The following is a 20,620-nucleotide window of genomic DNA, read 5'->3' as shown; positions in this document are numbered from 1 at the left end:
ATGAGATTTATCCATAACCAGACCCTACATTTATGCAGAACTCTTCAAATTTACTTCACTTGAGAAAGCAACTATCCCAATTAATTACCCTGTCGTTCAAATGTAAATAATTGTTCTTCCTTTCCTACACTGTCAGTGTTCTTATTATTGATGTCACACATCAAATCCACTGAGTAACAGGGCAAACAGCTATATTATGCCTTTGTATATATAAATATCTTGGGGCTAGAGAGGTGAATTTCAGAACCTTTAGGAGCAGTTACTTTTTTTTTTTTTTTTTTTTTTTTTTGACTTTCAGTAAGTCAGTCTGCTCTTGAGGAAAAAGTACTCTTTTTTTGGTTATACAATATAGCAATCTACACAAAAATCAGTGTCACAACAAGTACCTGAGGTACAGAGTAGATACCAAGCAAAACCAGCCTAAAGAACAAGAGCACTTACCCAACCACTAGCGTTCAAGCCGGTTTACCACCTCTCGGACTGTGGCTATGAGGTTCTCATTCTCCTGCGGGTTAGCCATAATAATACTGTGCAGCCTATTCATGTACGAATCAATAGTTTCCATTGTGGGCGTTTCCCCGCTACCTATAGTTAATATGATAAAATGAGCCACAGAATATTTAGATGACTGCAGCAATTCCAGAAAGTTAAGACTACGCTTAGGACAGCTCGTGCTAACTGCTACAAAGGCGCTCTTGTCACCTCGTCTGTATGATTCGGTAAAAGGAAGTTTCCAAAGTTTCCACCTACCTCCACAAAAAGATAGCTCCAAGGACATCAAGACTAATGAAGCCTGGTTTTCTTTGATTTGAGTCTCATGGCTGATTATAATTGAAACTCTTTTTTAGCTAGGCATTCACAGTATCTAAGCGGATTCTCTGGCATCTAACAATGCAGATGCTAACACTGAAGCCTTTCCATTAATCAAGGAACATGCAAGTCCTGTCTTTTCTATTTAGTAACACATTTTCACAAAACAAAGAGAAGACGAACAAAGACTGAATAAGTACTTTTTCAGGAACATAACAAAGAGCAAGTATATTTAAAACAAGAAAAGGAAGCAATGCTGAAATAAAGTTGTGTCGACGCTAACCTTCCCCTGGATGTACTCTAAGACTTCAGTATCTGATATAAAAAAAGGCTCAGAAACAGCCTTATACTACAAAATTACAAGGACAAGCCATGCAACTTAACATCAACATTAGAAGTTAAATTTAAGTTTGGACAGTGTCCTAAAGAAAGGACAAAAAGCTTACCTGGTAGTGGGACTCCAGCAAAGCTGGTTGTGAGCGCTTGGCGTAAGGTCTCTAGATGCTGTTGTAGCACTGTGTTGCGGCTACGCTCTTGTATAACATCCACCTCCAACTTCTCCACTGCCGTACGCATGCTCTCAACATGTTTCTGCAGAGCAGCGTTCCTCTCCTCAAACTCCATGTTGGATTTACGCAGCTGTCGCAGCTCAGCTTCTCGTGCTGTGAATATCAGCCCATTCCCATCCCAAGAGTCATGAAATCTCAAAAACACCAAAAACAAAACACCCCTATGATTGGTAGTTAACAAAACAATGTTCTAGAGTGTCTGCTCAATTAATCATTGAAACAGTGCAGTTCTGGACTATGCATAAAAAAGCAACACATCACAGAGTTCTGGTATTGCCTAGAGTAGTATTTAAATAGCAGTTAATTTCTAGAGACAGACAAATTTAAAGACATTCAAAGCACAGGAGCAAAAGTGAATAGAGAAATTTATTAGGAAGGAAGAGTGAAAGAATGATTTCAAATGCTTTCAGTATGATATGCTTAGCACTAGTGATAAGAGGCCTAGGGATAAGATAACAGTTACAAAAATACATCTCTACTGATCATGAGAAGTGTCTGAATTTGAAGTCTATTTGGTTAAAAATAGTATTCAGGAAACCCAACAAAAAAAAAATCCTCAAGTCTTCAGACATGCAACTACCAAAACCAAATAAAGTAACAAAGAACGTCACGGGAATCTTCCACATTTCTAGTGCTACAAATTAAAATACAGCTACCTAGCCTGAACCATCATCTTGCTGCACCTCAGATATTTCTTAATCCTATACAACAGCAATTCCATCTCAGAACGGCTGGAAAAACAGCCAGCGGAGCTTAAACACTTACAGCACCATCCTCTAAAATGATAATTTTGGAAGACAATAAGCAAGGAATAACTACTGTAATAACCACTGCATTCATACAGAGGCAAAGTAGTATCACAAACACACTGACCAACTATACTCAAGTCATTACTTGAAAAGTCCTCACACTCCCTCATCAGCTCAGCTGACAGTACTGTGGCAAAACCTGGGAGAAGAAGGGATCCCTGCAAGAGTTTAATTTACCTTTACTATGATTCAGGAATTCTTCTGTGAAGATTGGGATATCAAAAACGGATCTCTCCTTTGTGTCTGCTTCCTTCTATAAAGGAAAAAGTAATACATAGCTAAATACTGTTAGCTTTCAGGAATAAGTGAAACAGAATAAATTTGATCAAGAAAATAGAGAAAGACAACCTAAAACTGAGGCACATAAAACAAGAACTGGATGAACGAAAGATGGTTCTAACTCCTATTGACAATTTTATCAGAAGCTGAATACTATGATCAAGAAATATCTTACAGATTATTAAAACATACTTTTTGCCCTGAAGACATTACACATGGGACAACTATGCAGTAGTTTCAAAACTTGAAAATTTGAATTCATCTGTTTTCTATATCTTAATGGAAACCATTCAACAATCAAATGACATAGTCTAAAATTGTTCATAGAGGATACCAAAAAGCAGGAAATAAAACAAGCAACATTCATGGTAAGTATCACAGTTCTTTGTCTTTCAACTACCAAAGCTAAAGAGAAAACAGCCAGGAAAAAGAACTGCTAAGACAAAAACATAACTTTTCCACAGTTTGCCAACTCCACATTTCTGCTGAGTTGCAAGACACACATTTTGTCTCAAAAAGAGATGAGATGCTTCAAATTGGCCATATCTTTCTCCAAATATTTAGAAGGATGCTGCCTCCGATGAAAAGAAAATATATGAACATGGCACTTTCTAAAGGAGAAACTTTCTTCCAGAATATATGCCATATTTTGAAGGGAGAAAGGGAGAAAGAAGAAATAGGTACAGCTGTATACTGCTTTTAGAAAGCAACCATTCGTCTTCATCATGGCAGGTGTGCATCAATGTGGGGATCACCTCAAGGAAGTGGACTGCCATCTCCTGCATACTGCAAAACCAAACACTGCAAAATTTGTGCTAAGACACAAAAAGCAGCTCATGAAAAAAATCTGTAGTCAAAGGCTTTCTGGCAACTTTCAAACCTGTTCACCTGATTTCTGATGAAGCTGGTGAGTTCAGCCATGTGAACTCAAGACTACTACAATCTAAGAGACAGCTACATTTGGTGACTATAGGCTTTTTTTTTAAGCTAATGAAACAGGTGACTCAAAGGAAAAAGACACATTGTAACAACTGTATTTCTTCAGGGATTTTTGAGATTAAATTCAAATTTAGTATTAGTGATACTTCAGTCACCCTTTCCACAAATCAAAATCAACAGGAATTAATGCTTAAAGCCTGGATCATTATTGACAAAGCCAATTAAAGCTCTTTTTCATTTGATGAACTGCAGTAATCAAACTGTTACTTAAAATAGGAACAAAAATTAATCTCTAGAGAATCTCTCTAAATAACAAAGTTTTCAATCCCTCAGCTTGTTTCAGTATCTCAGCTGGTAAAGTGCACCAAGAACTCATCCTCCAAAATTATGTTCAGAGAGAAATTACCACTCTTACTTCTGCCACTACGATAGAGGCCTCTGTATTTGAACATCTTGGGCTTTAAATGAAGTGTCAAACACGATTTGGTACACAGAAAAAAAAAAAAAAAAAAAAAACATGCATTAAGTGTTTAACGGCATACAAGGGGATTCTGCAACTAAGGAGTTTCATACTGGGGTCTGTCTCATAAAGGGGCTGGACTGGGATGAACTGAATGCCATTAACCAAGAGACAAGGGTAGAGGGATGCTCTTTAAATGCTCTTAAAGCCCCTAAGTAAATTTTCATTTTATTTAATTTTTTTAAAGTAAAAGATAAGCTGAGTTTTATGGCCTGGTAGAAATATAGCTGGGAAGCTCCAGATTTAATGAGTGAACTCAAAGCTCACTTGCAATGAGCACTTGGAACAGGTAGAGCCTGGGGGTGTGAAAACAAGCTCTTGCAGTTCTGTGAGAAGCAGTAAGATGCATTAGCATCTCTGAGGGTTACTTCATCATACAAGTTTTTTGCATGAGTTTTGATACTTGGTATTAGAGGAAAAGTCTCCTGATTACATATTTAGAATTGATAAGTCAGGTAGAGCAGCACACGATAATGCATTTATTTTGTCCTAACAGCCCCTGAGACAGCCAGAAGTTAAATTCACCCTGAAATCTGGAACCTTAGCACTAATGTACCCTAAAAAATGCTGACAGTTACGAAGCTTGGTTAAAAGAAATTAAGTAGCAAAGCAGAACAACAATAAAACTCCACACTCAGAGGACAATGAGCCTAGAAAATTCATGCTTATTATTGCTACCAGTCTGCCAAGAGGCACTGGCTTGGCCCAGCAATGGCTCAGCTCAGGATTAGTTCCTGGAGTATAAATGATGCAGAAGGCACTGCTGATACTCTATTTGCCACCCCAGAGTATGGCTTATTTGGGTGCAAAATAAAGAACAGAGATGAAACTGTTCAATTTCTGAAACCAAGAAACTCTACTTAATAGAAGAATGACAATGAAAGCCATCAGCACTCTTCCTTTACAGAAGAGGCTACCTAACCTATAAAAGATCCTCTTGAGGGCTCTGAGATTCACCTGGGATTAAAGTCATAAGGATTTGACCAGCTTCTCAGTGAAAAGGCCCAGTCTGTTCAGGCTGTACACCACATTACCATTCCTCAAATTAAAAAAGAATCAAAATTATTATTTCTATCTTCTGCCTTAAACAAGACTGACAGTCTGGGAAGCATCTCTACCAATAATACCCTTCTCACTGGGTTATTAAACTGTAGTTAACTTCTGGACATTCCAGAACACCCTAGATTTGAAGTTCTCTGGAATATGTTTTCTTGTTGTGTGCTCATACTACAGCAGCCATTTGCCTATCTTTGAAGGTTTTAGACATAACCAGGTGTAATGTCTAATCTGCCTGAAGTGTTCATTTACATCTTTGAAAGAAGCAATAACAGAACGGGGGGGGGGGAAGCATGACTTACAAACCCAGAACAGAAATGGTCATGTGGACACAGAGAATGTTAGGTAATAGGGGAAGAATACGAGGGGAGGCCTAAGCATTGCAGACATCCTTGTTATATTTGAGGTTTGTAAGGTTGCCTCCAATTAGTCTGAAGCACTGAAAATCAGCACAATTTGTGTTATTTAAAAGTAAGAACAATGTTCAGTCACTGCAGATCACAATGTTCAGTCACTGCAGATCACAATGTTCAGTCACTGCAGATCACAATTAACAGCTCTAATATGTATTTTAATATATTTATAATATAGGATTTGAAGAAAGATAAATATTCTATTTCAGGCCCACAAATGAACTCCTAGAGACAGTGTTATGTTTTTCACAGCTATATTTGGACATGAAAACTTTACTTTCACCTTCTGAAATCTCATCTTTTTCATAATTTTATTATAATTAATATTACTAATTTGAAGTGTTCATTGCAATGCTTTTTGGAAGTCACTTCTATATACAATATTTAGAATGAGTTCAATGTTGATTCATAGAAATTTAAATTATGAACACCTGGACAGGCTGAGGGGCAAAAAGACTTCCTCAGTCTTAACTGACAAGTTCTCTTATTCAGTCAAAAATAATTTAATCAGCTCATAACTATTAATCACAAACACAATTATAATAGTCAATACAAGTAAGAGAAAAAAGCAAGACTGACAGCAGTTTTAGCCTGGCTTTGAGTAATGACTAAGTATATATTTCTAAAAACAATCTAAGCCTACTCTGCAGTTCCTTGCCTGTGGAGGACTGTAATGCTTAATTAACTTGCAGAAAAGATGTGAAAGCATATTAGTGATAAGCATGGGGAATTTCTAACATACAGGTGAAAACTGCTAAGCAAACAAAGCAGGCTTTCAGAATAGAGTGTCTGCCTTTGTGTTCTGTGTAATAGCTATCTCATGAAGCTTAGAAGCCCTATAGAATACGGAGGACTCTTCCGGAAGTGGATTTATGAAGTGTGAGATTTCAACAGTGATAACTTGTGTTGACAAGGATGAGAGTCAAGACTCAGTGAATTTGTCATTTGTCATCTGTACAATTTAAGGGGTGTGCAAATGTCACTGTCAATGACCTGGTACTTGAAACCTTCTATAATAATCTGGCTTTGTACAATTTAAGATGAACTTAGATTCAGAGACCGCAAAATCAGAAATCTCAGGGACCGTGTACCTCTGAAAATCAACCTTACTGAGAGCACTGCCTTTAAGTGTTAATTAAAACATATCAAAAGCATGCTACTAAAGCATTTCCCTGGAAACAAAACATATTTGACTTCAGGTAGACAAAAACAGTGGTTGCCTCTCAGCCCTGCACATTCTAGTCACTACTGTCATGAACCTATTAGCAAGCAACTTGATTGCTTTCCCAAAGGGAAGAATAAAATCCTCAAAGAAAATGGAAAGATCTTTCAGAAAGGTCTAGGGCTTACCTAGTAAAAAGGTTGTGTATAAACAGGATTTTTTTTTTTTGTATGCAATTTATTGTTAACTATGCAAGAAGTTCTGTGGCCCTAAGACAGACAACTAGAGATGAAAAGTTTCCATGCTTCAGGAAGGGAGATGGCATCATCAGCCAGGACACACGAGGTTTATGATAGATCTCCTATCAGCTGCAGCATAAGCATGATACCTCCAGACATTATTATTCTTTTCTTACATTTATGCATGCAAGGATGTGTGGGGAGGTGGGAGGTTAAACCAAAGATTTCACAATAATTTGTTACCTTTCCATGTTTTTTTCTCAAAGAATCCACATTTACTCTGCTGCAAAATAACAGTATCTCAAAACCACAGACTGAAGGCATTAACTACCCTTGAAAGGTTTATCTAGGTCTCAAGCTATTTATCAGTCCTACTTCGATATCTATTCACCCAATAATAAGCAGCAGAAGGGGGAATTCAGGCTTCTAAGCCTTGAAAAACTACAAAGCAAAATTTTGCAAACTGAACCCGTAACACATCAGATTCTTAAAGTCCCAATTATACACCCACTGTTTTTTTTTTTTTTTTTTTTTTTTTTAACATTTCCAATCATATATCTGTTTTGAAATGCAAACCACATAAAAAAACAAAACACTCCCTTCAGCCCCTGCTTAGGTATACCCTACACTTCCACCTCATCTCAGATACTTTGTTTGGTTTTCATCATACTAATGTAAGCATAAAAGTATTCAGTTGCTTCTAAATTTTGATTTTAAAACTCTATAGAAAGAGGAAGAATGCACAGCAACCTAAATCCTTCAATTATAACATCAACTGGCATAAACTTTTTATTGACTTCAGTAGTGACTTTCATCTGAAGATCTACCTACTGATGTGCAGAATGAAGAGGTTTACCTCATGATCATGGGCTGGCTGTCTTGCTCCATCTGGAAAAGAAAAAATAAACAAGAAATCTAAAAATACACAAGACCCAAAAAATTAAGGAACAAAAACTAAAGCAGCTACACAACCATAGTCATACAACCAACAGTTACAGACAGAAAACTTGTGCAGCTTTCCTAAGAAGTCACGCAGAAGCAGCATCTAACTTGGATGCTTTTAATCTACTTTTTCTAGTACAATGCAGACACAGTTACATCTGCATAAACAGTCAAGTTTACATTAGTAGATGTGAACCCTATAGAAAACACATTCACTTTGTAACAATCAAAGGCTTTTAATGAGCATCTGGCTACATGGCCAACTGGGGATTTTTTGTTGTTCTAGCTAGGCACAAATTTTTGTTCTGTTTAATACCTTGTCTGTGCGATTTCCCTTTTTGTCTGTCCTGTGCTTTCCTGCTAAAGACTTTGTAGGCTTCAGTCTTCTGATACTGCTCCAGCTCCCGCATGTAACGCTCCTTATCTCTATCTGCTTCATCGAGGTATCGCTGAAATGAAAAAGTCCAAGAGTTTCAGGGATTTTCCTCTCCTTCAGGAAGAGGGGAAGAAAAACATCTTGTCAAATAAATTCCTGATCCATCTCACCTATGCAAACAGTAAAGTAGTGAAGAAACAATGAGAATGTGTGTGAGATGCAGAGAACTAAGGTCTCGGATAAAACACCGCTGTTCTGGTGTCCTTTTGTCAGTTTTATCCAAATCATCATCCCACTAACTTCTTGTTTGTTTGCCCTAGAGGCAATCGGCTGATAGGCTATTCAACTCAGAATACTATATACATACTATAGACCAAATATCAAAGAATTGCATTTCTGTGGCTGTGAGTAAATGCTGCCCTACAAGAATCCCTTCTTAACAGGTTATCATTCAATGCTCATATCTGTGGCAATGGGATTCCAGTATGCACTCGCTTTCAAACCCCACAGATGAAAAGTACTATCATTCTATCACCTCTCACTTTCCCCTCTTCAGTGGGGTAAGTAAAGCATTGTGGCTACTCTAAAAGAAGAGCTTAAAGAGAACAGAGCCCTAGGAGGTTCTATCAATTTCTTTAGTATCTGTATTTAGGTTAAAAGAAATTATTGTATTCTAGCCTGAAGGAATTTCCAGCATCTGTATAACGGAACAAGCCTAACTGGAGGATACTTCAAGGATACTGATGAAGTGAAAATCACTTAAGAAGCGGTCGCAGCTCTGAGACCAATGGGATTCTTCCAAGAAAAAGCTGTCTTCCCCACCACCAAGACTTTTTTCCCTCCCTTCAAGTTTAAAATTCAATGGAAACTAAACTAGAGCAAGCTTTAGTAATTTGGTATGCTTTTTATCTTCATGAAATCATTCCAATCAAGCCACTTCACAGTTATATATTCAATGCATTTGAGACACTGTCCTGACCGTGCTGAGGTTTACTCTTTGTATTCTGGATTGGGGGGTAAATTCAATGATGCTGGTCTCACTGCTTTTGGGCATTGCTGCAGATAGAGAGGAACTAATGCCTTACAAAAGTATAAAATATGCTGTTGAGAGTGTAGACAATGAGTGAAGAAAACAATAACTTTTTCTCTTGTGTTCTGAATGAATTGTTCTGAATCAGTAAGAATGAATTATGCTGCACTATCTGTAACTAGATGTCCTAGGTCTTCTAGAACAAATCTGTACATCTCATTACATATGTCCCCATACAGAAGAAGAAAAAAAAAAAGTAATGATTATTAGGGTGCGGTTTACTTTATGACTACAGCAAGGTAACAGCTAGCTACAAAGTTGGGCTTTGGCTTGGTGTTTTTGGCAGATGAAGCATTCGGTGAGCTGCGCCAGCTCAATCAACTCATCCTTATGCTGGACAAAAGCAAAGAGAAGTAGCAAGACTATTGGGTTGGAACAGGGGAAATATGAGACTGTTTCTTTTCAGCTGTCACATCAGACAGCTAGTTTGCTAATTGCTGGAGATCAGCCACGAGAGAACTTCACACATGCTTGTCCTACGGAATATGCAATATTAACCCACACACTAGCAGAGTACCACCTTTAGCTCACTGTTTGCTTTAAGAAAATAATGACATTATAGTGGTTACACAACCAAAACCAAGCTAATTCATCTTTAATAATAATTTGGGGCCTGTCATGTTAGAGACACGGGTTCCAAGTCAGCAATGCCCTTCACAGCCTTAGTAAAGAGAGGCAGTAAGAACAGAATGAAACAAAGTACTCAGCAGTCCTTCCCTGACTCACTGTAGGTTGGGTTTTCAGGGCCTTTCTTAAAAAAGGACAGATTCCCTGGGGATTTAAAAGGCAGCAGGAAATAGGAAAAAGGAGATTGAGACACCCCCCTTCCCTCCCCAGACATTCTAACAGCCTCTGAGACAGTTTCTTAACCTAGAGTTTTTAATTCAGTCTCTCACTTCCCCCTTCCCCTAGCAATCAGGGACAGCATTCTGATGCTGCAAATCCGTTACCAAATCAATTGGCTCAGTTGACACATTTTCCATTACGGATAAAACACGATTGCCTATACATCATTTTATAATATCTCTGTGTAACTGGTGTTCTATGAACTTGCTCACAAACAGCAACATGTTAGCAAAGGGCAAGTCAGTGCATTTTAGATTTCTAATAAAGACTACAAAAAGTCAGACAATCCAACTTAAAAAGTGACAAAAGGAACTCTTGTTTTATCTCATTTTTCATCTAGCCGTCATACAAGCTTTGAGCATCATTTTGTCATTACAGTATTTTCCACAGGCAGAAATACTCAGATAAAATCATATTATAGCGCCACCTTTTACTGTGATTCAACTACTGCTTTGCTCTAATGTCCGAATGAAAATTAGGTGCGGATCATAAGACACTCATGAGGGGTAACAAGGTCTGCACCAAAAGGAGTTAAAGGACCAGTAAAAACACTGACTTTGTTTTCACTCACGTATCAGACAATGCAAAAGGCTTCAGTAGCTCTAATGAGAAGATACCACATTCTGATCAAATGGAGGGGGGAGGAAAAAAAAAAAAAAAAAAAAAAAAAAAAAAAAAAAAAGCTTTCCTGAGGCATATTGTGCAGAAACTAGAATAGGAAACTCACTGGTGCATCATACAGATCTTGACTTTCCCATACAGATCTTGACTTCCCTTATAGGGCTAGCAACCCTTTAAAACACTGTTTAAAAAACTTGCTTACTTTATTTCCTTCAGTAACATGTCCTTTCAGGTGTACTTGTCTTACTCTAAGACACCAGATGTTTACATTCATTTGTGAGTTTGTAAAATAAACAGAATCATGAAATCCTTCCAGTAGCTCTGAAACCCTGCTGAACTCTGCAGCTACAGTGAATGAACTCTTGCCCCACCGTTCTAATGGCTCTGGCCTTGGAAATTGGTAATTCTCAGCTGTATCTGGGTTAGGCAGAACAGAATTTCATCTCCATAAATCATGTAAGTCATGGGATATCTCATTACAGCCTTCTCCAAAGTTCCCCAATATAGCCTTGTACTATTTAGAGGATACAGTTTTCTCCAAGTAACATCTGGATGAGATCCTATGACCCTATTAGTGTTCATTATTTGAACTCTGGAGGGCGTGTGCACCTTATTTTAAAACATATTCCTAAACATAACTTAAATCAAAAGGCTATGTTAACTTCCTCACTAAACAATATTCCCATTTAACAATAATGATATTCCAACAAGGAAAAGGGAGTTTAATGGTACCCGTTTCTCCTCGGGAGGCAGTTTACTCCATTCATTGCCCAGCATCCTGGTGATCTCTGGGAAAGGGACTTCAGGCCTCTTCGCTCGAAGTTGCTCCCTACGCTCATTCATGAATCGCACATACCCTGTGAGGGGGGATTTGGGGGCATTGCTGTCCCTAAGGGGTTTCTTCCTCTTTCTCCCTTTGGCCCAGCCTCCTCGTTTAGTTCTTTGCTGCTGCAAAATGAAAATGGAAGAAAATTCAGATTGAAAGAAAAAAAATTACCACCCCTGGAAGGAATAAATATTCACATCTCACACATTTTCATCGGGAGTATGTTGCTGCAATACATCCTGTCCACAGACGATCCTCACTAAACTTCAAACCTCACTTAGCAACCCTGACTGTTCACTAAGTAGAGAGACAAGTAAGTCTCCTTCTAAAAGGTTTTTGTAGCATCACTCCTGGTCCACTGGGAGAATAAAATAACATTTCTAGCAACTTCTACCTGTAAAACCGTGAAATTAAGAAATACTCTAATACACTGAGAACATATAACTAGATAACCACCCTCTTTTTTTGGTACAAACAACAATGGAACTTATCAGTTGTCCCTTTCATTTCCCTATCTTACTGCAGTAATGATTCAGACCCGGTCACCTGAGAGAGAAAAGCTAAATCAAACTTCCAAGTTTTTACTGGACAATTGAATGATAGCATATCACAGATTAGGTCTGACCAGAGTCTAATAGCAGTTTATGCTATGAATCATGAGGAGTGAAACTTCATGAAATCACTATTCTCACTAAGGCAAATGTGAGTATTATTTTTATTCTAATCCTCATTTTGAGTTTGAGTCATTTGCCTCAACATCATATTTTAAGAAACTTAATATATTGACTAGCAGTTGCTACTAACTAGTTTATATTCCCTTCCAAATCTTTTGCCTTTGAGCATTACATGACCAAAACACATGTGACAGAATAGTCATTCTATACACTTTCTTTCCCCCCACATATTCTTGTATTTTTACCACCAAACATACTGGAATTTCAAAAAAAAAAAAATAATAAATTAGAAAAAAACACCTTCAAATAAAAACTCAAAGAACTTTAAAGAAGTTGAGCATCCTCTCTAATGAAAAGATGAAACTGCTAAGGAGGGAACACTGCAAGACTTGCCTGTGGCACACAGCAAGTCCCAAGGGAATGACATAACTAACACCCATCTTCCCAGCTTCATAATACTACCATAATCTCTGGAAAACATTATTTTCCTTTGCTATATACATATAGCTCTTTCTGTACTTCTAATCATAATCAACTCATGATCAATGTGCTCCCTTCACCATGTTAGAAAAAAGACAAAAACTGAAGACAAACAGCAAGAGGGGAATATCAAGTTAATCTATAAGAGAATCCAAACCACTTTCATGTCAAACTTCAGGTCCTTCACGATTTAGTCACCAAATATCATGTGCAGCAGTACATAAGTGAGTTTAAAGAAGCAAGTATAACGCTTCCTAAGACATCAGTTAATTCCCAAGAATTGTAATGGTCTCACTTTTCTGCCTCAGAAGACATGAAATAAATTGAGGCAATGGAATACTCAGTCTTCAGAAAAGCCAGAGGCAGTACAAGTCTGGGGACTCTCTTGGCTAAGCCAAGGAGATGCATGTTTTTCTCTATACAGTCCAACTGCTAGATTTCCTTGGCTGCCTGTGTATGGTTGTGCAATACACACAAAATAGAATCAAAAGATGAAAATGGCAAATGGATGAAAGTTTGTGATCCTATCCAAAAAAAAAAAAAAAATCTAAGTAAAAGGAATCATAATGACAATATTTCATGCTTAACTCCATTGAGAAGTCAATATTTTAACATTATTATTTCACCTCACCTCCTCCTCAGGCTTCTGCTCTGTGTTCTCAGCAGTATTAGAAGACTCATTTTGCAGTTGCTGAGCTTGTGACAAATCCTCCACCAAATCTGGGTTATTCACAGACTGTGAAGTTCCACCACCAAATGAATTCTCAGAATGAGCTAATCTGAAAAAGTACAGTGAGAAAAATTTAATCATATTGCTAAATCACTTCCTCTAGTCTGCTAAAAGATGCAAAAATATTGAAAATATATTCACTTCTAATACTAGCAAGAAAAAAGCATTTCAAAAAAGTCACTGATGAAGAACTGATTGTTCCATCCAAGCAACTGCTATAAGAGCTCACCATAGTTGCCAGGGACTTCCAAACACCACTTGAGTTTTAAAATGATATCTTGTCTAATTTCTATTGAAGCCTTTGATTACACAAACAACTTGTCAAACAAACAACTGGATCAGAAAACAAAAGCATGAATTTACACTTCAAAAATACCTGGAAGCATTTTAAGTGAAAGGTCTCATTCAACCAATATATACCTTTTGGATGCATTTTTCTCTATAAATACTATTGAAGTACTGTGGTTGTGTATGATTTTGAATGGAACTTCGCTCAATAGGAAATCCTGTTGATACATTCATGTATTTAAAGCACAAACATGAGTAGGTCCCTACAGGCTCTGGAATGGCCGCTATCTAATTCTGTTGCAAGATGCGTATCAATCCACCATACTCTAGAAAGGGGCCCAGCGACCTGGAGGCAGAAAGCCAAATGTGCAGATATATACAGGCATATATCTAGAGGCACATATAGATGAACACATTTTCTGACAACCATCTCCTAGCCATTCTAACCACTGTGCTCAATGGGCAAATTCCTAACAGAGTTTGGGACTCTCATTACAGATTCTAATCTCTTCTTAAACCAGGCTGAAGGTTGCCTGGTCTTAGGCAGTTACATTCATGAAAATTACTACAAGAACAACATATGCTTCAAATCCACTTTGTTTGTTTACTCATACCTAGAGCTGCTTACATACAAAACACATATTCAAAATAATTGTTCCTGTTAACTATGTAGCATATAGCTATGGAAGAAGTGAGGTATAATCACAGAATTGTTAGCTGAACACCTACAGAAAAGTTTGTCTTTAAATAGGGAAAACAGTATCTTTACTGCTTGCAGCCGTCACCAGTTGAGGCATAATTACTGGTAAAGATACAAAAGCTGAAGAGGTCTGTGCTTGACTTTCAGATATCAGATAGAGTTTACACTACCAACAATTTGAGAGGGAGGAACAGAATCCAACAGACACCTGCTACTAAAAAAAAATAAACTAAATTTGATGCATCAAAAAGAATATGCAACAATGCAGTTAGACTTTTTCAGAATCATCATTAAGATCTGAAGAGTGTTTCAGCTTTCCTATCTGCTGGGTAATACAGTTACTCTTTAGCAGAAAAACTTTCTAAACTACACACACAGGGAAAACCTCAATATGATCTAGCCATTTACAGTGAAAATGGATGAATGTTCATTCAACACGTTAATCTCTCTTAAACATAATCCAGATTTGAATATCTATCTCATTGGCACCAGCAAGTCTGAAGTTCCAGATATGCAGAGCCAAATTAGGATCAGTTTGAAGTGAACATCTCCACATTTATTTTTATAGAGCTTTACCTGTCTGCAAAGTCTGAATTTCATAGCCTGGAGGTTTATGAAAGAGAAAAATTCCATGTACCAACACACAGCAAGAAGCCCACATAATCCTAAAAGACTAGGTTCTTTAGCCTTGGTGACTTTAAGAGGCAATGGTTTTACATTCTGTAAAAAAAAGTCAATCTGAAAAATGAAAAGTATTAATTTCTCAGTGATTCCTGGAAATCACTGATGAACATTATATATCATTAACAGAAATGATCTATTCAACAGGGATCACACTAGCCAAGTGATATATCCTCCTTCTCTGCCCACATTATATTGTCTAAATTTCTCTAAAAAACAAAAACCAAAAAATCTATGGAAGCAAACTTTTAAAGTTACAGGGATGTAAAAGATAAGTTTGATAGCTTTTAATCAGTTCAGAAAAAGCCATATCCCCCTTCATGCAAGGTCCTACGTTGTTCTGTCAAGGTCAAGGGAGTGTTGTGTAAGTTCTTCCTTCTTCTGAAGAGTTTCCTTAGCATACCTTTCTTCCCACAAAAACAGTTTCCCTGACAAATCTAGATGGTGTCTATCAGCCAAAGTTTTTTTTTTTCTTTTTTAAAAAAAGTATTTGCTTACCCAGTTACAGTAATTTCACTACCTTCCTTAGATCCATCTTCATCCGCAAAAAGCGGAGGAAGGGTGGCGCCAGCCACCAAGTTCTCCATCTCTCTAGTAAAAAAGGGGGAAAGTGTAAGTTATTTCATTGTTTCCCATAAGCAGCACTTCTTTTTAAACATTATGTAAGTCTAATTTACTGTCAGCTCATAGATATATCATAATCCATTATGATGGATTATCCGCCTATTTAACCATCAGCCAAGCTAACTATGTTGTACAGCTTTTCAACTTTAAGGTTTTTCGGTTTCAAGGCAATTCAGATCCCACAAACCCACCTTATTTGAAAACGTGTGCAACACAGAATTTGTCTCCTTGCTCCTTTGCCACTGCACAGATACCACAATATATCTGCAGTGACAGCACAGAACTAGTTTCATTTTTTACTCCATAAACCAACATGCCAGTCATAGCTGGTCAGCCTCAGGACAGGTCCTATAAGCAGCTGTGCTTAAGGTCAGAGATAAAAGAGGTCATAAATGATGCTTTATCCAGAGTTTACCTCTGAGCCTAGGGCCAATAATACACTATGGCTGGAAATCACACTGTAGCATCCTAGTTCCTCCCTGTAAACAACTTTCCATTCATCATATAGTCACCACATTACTACACAGATCCCACTCTTTCAATCTACCCTGCCATCCAGTCTACAAATGTTCATCTTCACCACACATCAGTCCCGGTCTTGGCCCAAGAGAACTCTAGTCTGCAACTCTAAATCTCCCCTGAAGTTTCATTTCAAGGTTGCATTTGCTAATTCCTTGTCCATATTTTCACAATATAGCTGTACATGCATTTGTGTGTTATTCCTAAATAAGACTACATAGCAATGGTAGCTGTGTTATTTTCAACTTACAGACTTCCATTAAAAAATACAGAAGTGAATAATCAATTATTTGAGCCACAGTGTAACTTTCCATTCAAAATAAACTATTCCCGAGTTAGAATCCATTTCTTTTTTTTAATTTTTTTTTTTTTTTGCCTCTCATGGAAATTGGATGCATTAGATAAGAAAACCAAGAATATTGAAATTCATCCCCTTTCTTACTAAAATGTCATCATTGTATTGGAGAAAAAACAACACCCAAAACAAAAAGTCTAAACACAAAATTCACGACTACTGGTTGCGTTTTCAGTCCGTTTTGCAGGGAAATATCAGTTAACTTTCTGTTCCTTTCATTTAGCAGTCATCTTTAAAGGGGTATCAGATAGTGCACCTGAGTATTGCTATCAGACTTTCAGCTAGTATAATTGGGCTTTAAACTTGGAGAGGCTAATATAACTTATAATCTTTTGCTGTTTTCTCCTGGATTGGTATGCTTTCCAGTCTGCACAGAGATCAAACTAAGGTGATCTGAGTCTCAAAATCCTCCACCATGTTTCTAAAATTATGGGTTCCCTCCCCAATTTCATAGAGAATTTTTTTCTAAGAGCAAAAGTAATGGCACTTTCCTATGTCTTATCTCTTGCAGATCCCTATCACAACAAATATTGTGTCCCCCCCCCCCGCCCTTTTTTTTTTAAGCAAACAGAGCACACTAGAAGAGCAAGGTGTACTGGCTTGAGTATCAAAGTAGCCAAGGCTCAAGGAAAATCAGAGCATTTTAACTGCTAAGAACACCAAATCTGACATCCTGTTCTGAGATTGTGAGCTCTGCTCTACTAATTTTATGACTCACTTTGAAAACACAGGAATATTTACTCCCTTTAGTAACATATCATCTCTACACCTTCACAAGCTATTACAGATGTTAGAGGCCTCACTAGATAATAATAATAATAAAAAAAAAATCACTCCAATTTGGGCAGCTAAGCAAATGCTCAGTTAATGCTTACACCAGCACATCAATTGGAGGTCTAGGTGAAACAGGCATCAAGTCAATCTATTTCCACTACAGACAGAGAGTAAAGTTAAGTTTCCAAACAAGATATCCTTGTACATGAAGGAAAATGCAAGAAAGGAGTGTAGTTACCTTCTCTTTCATTTTTCAGATGACATTCACCCTCTCTTCTGCTTTTCCAACTGTTCAGATTTTTATAGTCCTTAAGAATCCTATCATTCCAATCCCTTATCTAGAAAATAATTTAGACTAAGCAGACTGTTTCCAGATGGCACAAATTTGACCCCTAGGAGAGAAACATCTTTAATTCATGTAAAAGTCAGACTCAGCTAGGAAAGAAGGAAACTGAATTCCTGCTCTAATATTATAAACCATGAACTGTGTCTAGTTTTGGTGGACCCCAGTTCAAGGGAAGTGTGGCAAAAACCAGAGAGTGTTCAGCAAAGGGCTGTGATGGACAGAGGCCCAGAGCATGTTATCTGCCAGGAGATGTTGAGGAAACTGGGCATGTGTAGTCTGGCACAGGAGGCTAAGGGCCAATCTAACAGGTGCCTACACATACTTGAAGGGAAGTACCAAAGATGACAGAATCAAATTCTCAGTAGTGGCAACGGCCATAGCTGTGGCTTTGGAGGATCAGACTGGATATGAGGAAAACAAATGTCTCTAGTAGAGCAGCGCAGAACTTGAACAATTACCAGAGAGGTGATGGAATCTTTATCCTCAAAGATTTTAAATACTCAGACAAAGCTGTAGCTGATGTAGACTAGTGTTGGCAATAGTCCTGCTCTGAACGGGAGGCTGGACTAAGATGACCTCCAGATGTCCCTTCCAAGCAACATCTACAAATCTACGAACTGGAAACTTATATCATGCTTTTTTCCAAGTGCTAAGATCTTCTACAAAGAAAGAGACAAAGTTGACTGAAAGCTCCCAAACAGTGCAATGCTTTCAGGGAAGGTCTTAAAATCCACTTGTGGAATAATTATTATTTTAACGATTAATGAGGGGTGAACACACTCAGCACTATTTTCATGTGTAGAAAATCCTGGTAAATCAAGGTCGGGGCTTTAAGTACAAGAAAAATCTGAAAATTGAAATGACTGTTCTTCTCTGATGGCCAGAAAGCTGCTCAAGCACAACTACTAAATATATGGCATACTTGATCACCGTATGAAACAAAGGCAACTAGACCAAAACCTTTCACATATTTTGAAATGTATTTGCAAAGCTTTGTGCATGCCATTGAAAAAATAAGCTTTCTTTGTTACCCAAGCTTCTCTAGCAGCCTTCTCAGGGGGTCAAGGGCCTCTTCATAACCTCACCATGTCAATCTGGTGGCACTCAGCACTCCCACACACATGCTCTCTGTATCTGCTCTGAACATACAATTACAACATGGTTCTGTCCCTCATGCCCACTGTGACCTTCTCAGCAGGTTCCCCATTTGCCTGTTCACATCTGGACCTAGTCAGCTGCAGCAGAGTAAGCTTGCTTTCAAACTTCGGGGAGGCAGCCGGACATCAACCTTAACAACATACAAACAGAACACAAACACAGGAAGCTGGGAGAACACATACTTCATTCTTCCTTAATGTTTGTTTTATTTAACCCATATGCTTTAGATACTAACTCTTTAGGACCTGGCTCAGTATCAGCTGAAAGAAGTTTAACATCAGTAATTTTACAAAGGCTTCTAATCTATCCCGGTAAACAAGAAAACAAGCCTGTTACCAAAAAGCTGACTGAGAACTTGTGGGAATCTACACAAGTCTTCCAGCTGCACTTCCTGTGCTTAACATCCCATCCCATCACTTCAAAGCCACTGCCATCTAGTTTCAAACCCACTGGAGTTGCATGTTCATTTCAGAAATGAAACAAACAAAACCTAAAGAAAACAGTGATAGTGAGGAAAAGGGAATTACTGCTCCTCAAAAGCGAGCTCCAGCACAATTTGCAGGCCTTGAAAAAGGCAGCCGGCAAGCCTTAACTAGATCTGTTCTGAAAATAATATTTGCATCGTTTTGTCAATATGGAAGCTGGCTAAGGAGCTCAAAATGAGACAAATTTGACTGCTTTTACATTTTTAATGGCTTACAAGTATAGTTTAAAAAATGAAAATAGGATACACATACCCAAATGCAGAAATAAACCATAAAGGTTTAGAGACAGTTGTGCTGGCTTCAGGAAAAAGATAAGTTTGAACAAAGGAAGACTGATTTTGACTACACCGTTAGTTAAAGAGCTTGCAGAAGTGTGATGTATTTTGGTACATACCAGTTCCGAAAGATTCAGCACGTGCTCAGTTATATTTTAGAGCTTACATAAGGTAAAACAAAGAGTGCAGAAAACCAAAACTACAGAGCTCTATCTCACCACAACACACTTACTGTAGAGATTACTGTAGAGATTCTGTTCCCAATTTTAAGTTCGGTATTGCAACACTGTTCTTGGACTGCCAGCAGCAGACATACACCATCCATTCCACTACAGTTGACCCAATATCATGAGTGATACATTGTTCTGACTGTACTGTAGTTTGAAAAACCCCCAGGCCTTTTCTTGTACTGATTTTCCTCCAAGTGTAAACTCCAAATAAAGCTGAAGTTTGGGTTTCTTTCTTGTGTTTCATACACCTAGCATCATAGTGATCAGCTGTGGAACAGCAGTGACAATTTGCTTTACAGAAGCTGGAAAAACTTCTTGAATATCTGATTTAAGGTGCATTACTAGGCCAGATGTAAAGAGGAGAAAAAGAATAAGATAAAAACAAGAACAAAGGAAATAAAGACAGGGATCAAGTTTAAGTTCCATAGAATAAGGCAGCATTATGTGTGACCACAGGGTAAGCAAAAATCCAAGATGGGACCAAGAAAAGTCTCAATAACAAGCCTCCTACTATTGCATGTTGAGCGTTGAAACATCAGTAAGATTTCCAAAGATTCATGAGACACTTATACCAACATTAGGTAAACCTCTTTACAAACTTAGGAAAGACTCCATGTTATCTTAAACCTTCAAAGATCTGGCTTAATTTTTCTTCTCTTTTTGTCTCCTCCTTACCTCATCTCTCAGAAGGTTGTTGTCACAGCGCAGCTGAGAACAAATCATGACAGACGCTAGACAGAACGAGCAACTTCTCCATAACACCATTACTGTGGCTGCGGTGTAACAACGCTATTAGGCCCCACA

At 37.9% G+C, this 20,620-nt stretch overlaps 1 protein-coding gene across 15 annotated transcripts in view; it reads right to left on the bottom strand.

Annotated features, from left to right (window-relative positions):
• Nucleotides 1–20,620, bottom strand: part of HMG20A (high mobility group 20A) — a 190,911-nt gene that overhangs the window by 152,968 nt on the left and 17,323 nt on the right. For 7 of the 15 annotated variants that reach the window (XR_009959506.1, XR_009959510.1, XR_009959507.1 and 4 more), the window contains exons 3-9: nucleotides 15,549–15,639; nucleotides 13,283–13,430; nucleotides 11,404–11,619; nucleotides 8,055–8,187; nucleotides 7,653–7,684; nucleotides 2,366–2,441; nucleotides 1,257–1,472 (exon numbers count right to left, since the gene is read on the bottom strand). Coding sequence is in view for 9 of the 15 variants with exons in the window: in XM_062584184.1 (XP_062440168.1) it covers nucleotides 1,257–1,472; nucleotides 2,366–2,441; nucleotides 7,653–7,684; nucleotides 8,055–8,187; nucleotides 11,404–11,619; nucleotides 13,283–13,430; nucleotides 15,549–15,639 (912 nt within the window). In the remaining 6 variants the exon portion in view is untranslated. Of the gene's footprint in view, nucleotides 1–441; nucleotides 586–1,256; nucleotides 1,473–2,365; nucleotides 2,442–7,652; nucleotides 7,685–8,054; nucleotides 8,188–11,403; nucleotides 11,620–13,282; nucleotides 13,431–15,548; nucleotides 15,642–20,620 lie in introns of all 15 variants that reach the window. The other 8 variants (XM_062584179.1, XM_062584181.1, XM_062584180.1 and 5 more) reach the window with 3 other exon arrangements.

This window comes from Rhea pennata, chromosome 10, assembly GCF_028389875.1.
Source record: "Rhea pennata isolate bPtePen1 chromosome 10, bPtePen1.pri, whole genome shotgun sequence".
In the NCBI taxonomy this organism is placed as follows: Eukaryota; Metazoa; Chordata; class Aves; order Rheiformes; family Rheidae; genus Rhea; species Rhea pennata.
The sequence above is the reverse complement of the archived record's forward strand: the minus strand, read 5'-3'. Positions and strand labels throughout refer to the sequence as shown.